At 38.8% G+C, this 6627-nt stretch overlaps 1 protein-coding gene across 1 annotated transcript; it reads right to left on the bottom strand.

Moving 5' to 3' along the window:
• Positions 1-3493: 3493 nt before the first annotated feature.
• LOC143575742 (metacaspase-9-like) lies at positions 3494-5441 on the bottom strand. Its single transcript, XM_077060036.1, has 2 exons — positions 4790-5441; positions 3494-4177 (listed from the first exon to the last, which is right to left on the bottom strand). Exons 1-2 carry the CDS (start codon positions 5145-5147, stop codon positions 3594-3596), a joined length of 942 nt encoding a protein of 313 aa, XP_076916151.1. The 5' UTR covers positions 5148-5441; the 3' UTR covers positions 3494-3593.
• Between the last annotated feature and the right edge of the window lie 1186 nt (positions 5442-6627).

The raw sequence follows: 6627 nt of genomic DNA, 5'->3' as shown, positions 1-6627 counted from the left end.
CACATTTAAATCTTGGAAATGGGTTGTTTAAAAAGCTTGTGGCTTAGCTTGGTATAAGGGAACTTGATCGAGCCAAATTATGTTAAAAGCAGTTGTTGATAGTTTATAATCAGTTATGCTTATGCTCTTTCACACCTCTGTGCTATGTGTATGTGACTTCATTTTATGTTTGCCTCTTCTACACCCATCTACTACGCACATGGGGTGGTGCTTTCCATCGGTACCACTAACAAATAATCCCATTCCAATCTCATCCTCCACGCGCTACGAGAACCCTTGGAATCGCAAACTCACACTTTACAATACTACTAAGCGGCTATTTGGTTCATTCAGATGTAAATAAACAGCCCCTAAATGTACTAATTTATCTTCATCCTAGGATTTGAACTCTCACCATTGGTTAAGGTCTTTGAAGTCTATACACATCCCCCACAACCCATAAGACTTTCTTACCATTACGGGTTTTTTCTAACCACGTTTGGTATTTCACCTCTAGTAATCGTTACATGCATCTTCACTTTGTTCGAATCTTGGCCTTTATTCCTCTATATGATTAATACTTGGAGATATCTATAGAGAATGTTTGGAAATGCACGGGAGGACGTTGTCATGTCAAATGGGTCTAAGCGAACACGCCCTTGTGATATTTCAATAATTCTTAAGAGCTTCTATCAACTAGGTTAAAAGGGGTGGGTAATAGGTCGCAAGCAATTAAGCTCATTTACAGGTGGTGTCATTGGTTTCGAAAGTGTCATTTTGAACAGGTTGGTCGGATCACCCGAATCTAATTGTTTATCAAATGAGCTATCCGCGTTTAGCCCCAACCCTAAGTAGTTTATTGTGTATAGAGTTCATTTTGTGTTTCGGTGTCGTTTTATAGGCATTTTTATTTGACCTTACAACCTAACGTGCTATTTGAATCTCAAGTAATACCCATTAACATAATTGGGGAAAGTGAATACGGTGCTGTAACGCGTCTAAGCATAGACGGAAAACCCATCAAAACTACGTAGTTTTGATTAAAAATTTCCTAATTAACTAAAAATCCCATATAATAATGCAAGATTTTATAAATTAGTTACTTGCCAAAAAAATCACTCATGTCCATATGTCTAAGCGAAAATGTAACGGTCACGGTTGGTATGTATGAATGAAAGGTGGAATGGAATGGACCATTATGATAAAAAATGTGTTTGGTTGATAAATGGAATGGAATCACCCATTACCATGTCCATTCCATTCCCCCTAAAATACCCGGTATGTTTGGTTGAAATGAATGGAATGAAGGGGGAATGGAATGGAAGAAGGAATGGAATGGAATGGACAAATGAATTAAATGGATTATTACCATTCTTTCGTCTTGTTTGGTTAACATATGGGAATGAAATGAATAATTACTTTATGTTGTATGATATCCAAAAAAAAGTTTAGGAATAAAATAGAAATAATAAAAATATTCCTACCCCAATATATATATATATATATTAACAAAAAAATAGCGACGATAGTGGTAGCTCTGGAGATGAAAATGGTGGTGGCGGTGGCGACGGTGGTGGTGGTGGCGGTCAGGCGGCGGGGGTGGTGGTTGTGGTGGTGGTCAAGCGATGGTAGCATTAGTAGTGATGGCGGTGGTAGGGTGGTGATGACGGTGGTGGTGGCCCGGCAGTGATAGTGGTGGTGGCGGTTATGGTCGGGTGGCGACGGTGACAATGGTTGGCGTGGTTATGGCAACGATGGTGGCGGCGGTAGCTTTGGTGGTGGTGGAGGTGGTGATGGCGACGGTGGCGGTCAGGTGGTGGTGGCGGCGACGGTGGTGGTGGTGGTGACAGTGGTGGTCAGATGATGGTGGTGGCTATGGTAGTGGTGGTGGTTGTTAGATGATGGTGTTGTTGAGAAAGTAGGTTGAATGGAAATGGAATGAAAAAAAGAAGGAAGGTGGGAATGAATGGTTTTGATGGAATGAGATTCCATGTGTAATGGATGATTCCATTCCATTGTGCAACCAAACACATCTTATTTCATTCCCACGCAATGAATCATTCCATTCCGCCTGTCATTACTGCATAACAAACGCTACCCAAATTCACTCCATCTACCCCCTTGTTTTTTTTTCATTTCATCCCTCTTTTACACTATATCACCTCCACCACCCTCCACCATTACTATCCATTGCCCTCTCGCCACCACCACCCACCGCCGCCTCCGCCGCCCGCTACCACCCATCACCGCCTCTGCCGCCAGCCATCACCACCGCCCACCTCTGATGTCACCTCCCACCACCGCCACCACCACCAATTGCTCCCGGCCATTACCACCGCCGCCTGCCACCCGATGCTTACCACTGCCACCGCCACCACCACCTACCATCACCAACAATCGTTCCTACCCATTGCCATCGCCGCCCACCACCAACCATCGCTCCTGGCCATCACCACCACCGCCCACCACCCGCCACTTACCACCGCCACCCAATATCCCCATCACCTGCCACCACCAACAATCGCTCCCCGCTCATCGCCATTTTCGCCCACCACCCACCACCACCATTATTGCTTGCCTCCCCCCACCCCTCCCCCCAACACACACACACACCACCACCACAACCACAATGCAACCGCCATTCACTACCTTTTTTATTTTATTCCGGCTTTTTCTAGCTTGTCAAAAAATAAAAACTAATAATTCATGTAATTCCTATATGGTAATCAAACATGTCGATGGAACGGTAATGAGTCATTCCATTCTCTCGCTCATTCCATTCCATCGCACATTTCATTACCCCATACCAAACAGACCCTAACAGTATAAGATTGATGATGTAGAAATTCAAAGCATTGAAGATCGTTCTTTTATGTAATTCACTTCTCTTGAAGTCATCTTTTATGCTTGAGTTTATTCAAGTTCAATTCTAATTCATTACACATGGATCGTATATATGACTAACAACAAAGGTTCTCCCAAATTTGATAAGTTTTAATATAATTGTGAAAATCATTCAAATGGATCATGGACATAGACTAACAAAGTTTTTCCCAATTTTGATAATATTAATGTAATATCAATGCAAACTCATTTTAACTGCTACATTTTCCTAAAAACTTATGTATGGTTCTTTGTAAAAGAGCATTAACACATTAAAACAAATCATTTCAACCTTTTGAAATTATAAGCTTCAACGATGGCTTTAAATTCCATCTTTTTGACTTAACATTTGCATAAACAATTTTTTTCGTCATTGAAACTTTTGTTTTTATTTCAACTTTTTTTTCTTATTTAGCCCTAATATTGTGGAGTGAGTGTTGGAACTGGGGTCAGGCACTCAGATGAACGATGACTCAACCATGTCCAAATACTCATGTTTCCAAATAGGTGTAAATTAATCGAGTTAATTTTAGGGAATTTTTAATCAAAACTACGTAGTTTTGATGGGTTTTCCGTCTAAACTTAGACGCCTAACGACACCGTATTCACTTTCCGGCCCCTTAACATAATTTCACAAATATGAACAGTAATTTCTCAACCATAAGCTCCAATCACTTATTCCAATCAACACAACCCATAAAAGCATAAACCTTAAATGACTCAAAAACAAATCAAATCTGTTTCAAGAACATAGAGTTTGCATGATCATCACTGCTGTAAAGACAAGGGTGTTGCTGAAACCCTTGTTTGTGCAACACGTTTCTCGCCATCGAAACAACCTCTTTATTACTCAAATCATTCGGGTTTTCTTGCAAAACAATCTGAACTGCATTACTGAAAGCACCATAAGCTTTCCCTCCAGCTTGATGAGGATTCATATCTGCAGAAGTTTCATTTGCTTGACACCCACTTAACAGAATCCCATCATCTTCATGTACTAATGGAATTGAGTCGAGTACATGCGATGGCAAAGAGAACCTGAGGCTTGCATCGGGTCCAAAAAGCTCGAGCAAGTGCGTGCCAATATCAGATGTGTTTATGTTTGTTTGTGATGAGAGATGGTGCAGAATGGAGCTGAAAGAGATGGTTTTGGGTTTGATTGTGTTGGTGGTTGAAATGGGATTCGGCGAGAGCGAAGAAGGCCCGATTTGTTCCTTTTCTTTGTCGATTAATCCACCGCTGTGGCAAGAGTCGGAAAGAATGGTGAAGGTTGCTCCTTTTGGCACCCGGTTCACTAGATTGCGGAAATCGACATCTGTTTGGTCATACAAAAAGTTTAGACGTGAGTTTTGTTGTTCATTTACTTACGAATGTGTTTATTTAGTTTATGTTTTATGTTAAATGAGAAAAAAAAAAGTCGAACGACCTGAAAGTGGCTCAAAGTTACGGTTTGTAATCATTTGGGTTTCGGGTTGGCGAGTTTAATTGACGAATCAAACACCGCATATGTTTATTCATGCCATATACATAATTGATACAGCCTAACTTAAGACACATTTGAAATCATGTAATCCAAACACGTAACCCATTAATCAAAACAAGACGAAGCTATAGCTAGGTTGTGATCTAGTTGTAAGCAGGTACAAGTGGTTTAACTGGGTGGGTTGTGATCAAGTTGTAAATGAGTTGGTGGATTAAAAGTTTCATATTTTCAATTTATGCTCTAATTTTAAACAGGTTAATACAGCACTTCCACCTAAACTATTTATTAAACGGGTTCAAAATAACAACCTAAAACCACAATTACGAATCCTCAATCAATATACAAATGTTTTATATACACACAATCTCCTATATCGATCAATGAACCTTTACCTCGCCAACCCATTTCTTTCACATGATGAAAATATTATTGTGTAAAACTGACCTGTAATGAGATTAAAATCACATGGAACAATAGCTTCGTCTTGATGAAAAGGGTGCACTCTTCTATTTGAAGGAATTCGCGTGCCATGACCGCTATAATGAAAATAAAGGACATCACCAGGCTCAGCCTCGTCAACCATACGATTAAGCGCCTCCTTTATCTTGGCACCGGTGGGCATGATGAGTGAGTCAGATGCGTCAGTTAGGAGCTGGATGCTGCTTGGCTCGAACCCAAATCGATCTATGAGCACTTTTCTCATGGCTAACACATCATTTATGCAACCATGTAACTCATTTGGTGTGTTTGCATAGTTGCACCCCACTAAAACTGCTAATTTCTTGCTTCCAACTTTCTTCATATTAACAAATCACTTGTTTCTATTAGTATTTTGGTATTGAAATTCTATGGTGGTCGTATGTGGATTTATAGGATTGATAACTTTAGGGAAGAAGGTAGCTTTTGATTGTTGGAATGCGGTGTCTTAACTTGAAAGAGAACTTGGTTACAATCTTTAAGTATATGTTATTGTGTTCCTAATTTTCAAGTAAAAAAGTGAATGATTTAATACCAATTAGCTCAAATATAAAAGGGAGCTTAACAGGGGATGCTAAACAGGTCGAGTTCAAAGGTTAGTGGGTTTAACCTAATACAAATCTGAATATGACAAAAACCTGAAAATTGTGTAAAATATATGAACTCGAAAACAACATGAACATTCACGGGCCAAGACAAACACGACTTTTTAACCCTTTTTTTTCTATTAGTACTTTAAAAACATGATTGAAGTGCATTTTTTTAATATATTACATACGTTTTTGTTTAACTACTTTTACATAAAACACTCAACATTGTTTAAAATTTTTTTGACATAAAATACTCAACATGAGTCACAAGTCGGGTTGACACTTTCACCAGATACAATCCCTTAGTAGAGGTCTAAAATAAAAAATGACTGAATAATCTTAATTAAATATGTCTATATAAAACTAGCTAAAACATATGCATAACCTTTCGTCACAACGTGTCGATGCACATCCTTAGTTTATTAAAACTTAACAAATAATTCTTTACGAATTATAAGCTTAATTAACTCACAATTGCATATATACCCAAATCAGTTAACGTCCATGTGTATATGTCTCTTGTCTTACTTTTTTCCTATCTAGAACGTCCATATTTATATAATATATTTTATTATCGCAACTAAAATGTATACCCTAATTTTAATAAGATAAAATTATCGTTTTAGTCCATGTGGTTGTTAAGCGGAGTCACTTTTAGTCTCTGAACAAAAACTTGAATTGGTTTACTCCCCGTGGTTTAAAAACGTGAACGCTTTTCGTCCCTCCGTCAACCTTCACGTTATTTTTCCATCCAAAAATCTGTGCATTTACAATTTTGCCCCTGATTGATTATGTTAGATGAAAGACACACGACAATCATCATCTTAACCCTAAGTTACAGCCCCTTCTTCACTAGATTACACCTCCATGGTAATATGGAACCCTAATTTATTGATTCTTCTTCTTCCTCTTCAATTCAATTGGAACCCTAACTATCAACCCCTTCTTCACTACATTTTCCATCCAAAATGTCTCAACATTCTTCTTCGTCGGCGAAACCGATGTCACAAGGTGTAAGTGCATCTTATTTGTTTTGCTCATGTGGTGCAGGTACGTGCTATCGTGTATCCTGGACGGATGTTAACCCCGGTCGACGATTCTTGTGTTGTGTAAGTATTTCAATACTCAAATATCTCTATTAACTAAAGGAAAACATTGAAATCAGTTGGTTTTTTTAGCTTAATTTTGAATGAAATAAGTTGTTATTGATCTTAA

Source organism: Bidens hawaiensis, unplaced genomic scaffold (assembly GCF_021521415.1).
Source record: "Bidens hawaiensis isolate Kalapana, Puna unplaced genomic scaffold, B.hawaiensis_p1.1 tig00027614_1, whole genome shotgun sequence".
Classification (NCBI taxonomy): domain Eukaryota; kingdom Viridiplantae; phylum Streptophyta; class Magnoliopsida; order Asterales; family Asteraceae; genus Bidens; species Bidens hawaiensis.
The sequence above is the reverse complement of the archived record's forward strand: the minus strand, read 5'-3'. Positions and strand labels throughout refer to the sequence as shown.

Bases quoted from the DNA above. Each gene is read 5' to 3' on its own strand.
- LOC143575742 (XM_077060036.1), bottom strand. From the start codon at position 5,147: ATGAAGAAAGTTGGAAGCAAGAAATTAGCAGTTTTAGTGGGGTGCAAC. The intron at 4,178-4,789 runs GTCAGTTTTACA...ATGACCAAACAG, and splicing joins TGATTTTAATCTCATTACAG to ATGTCGATTTCCGCAATCTA.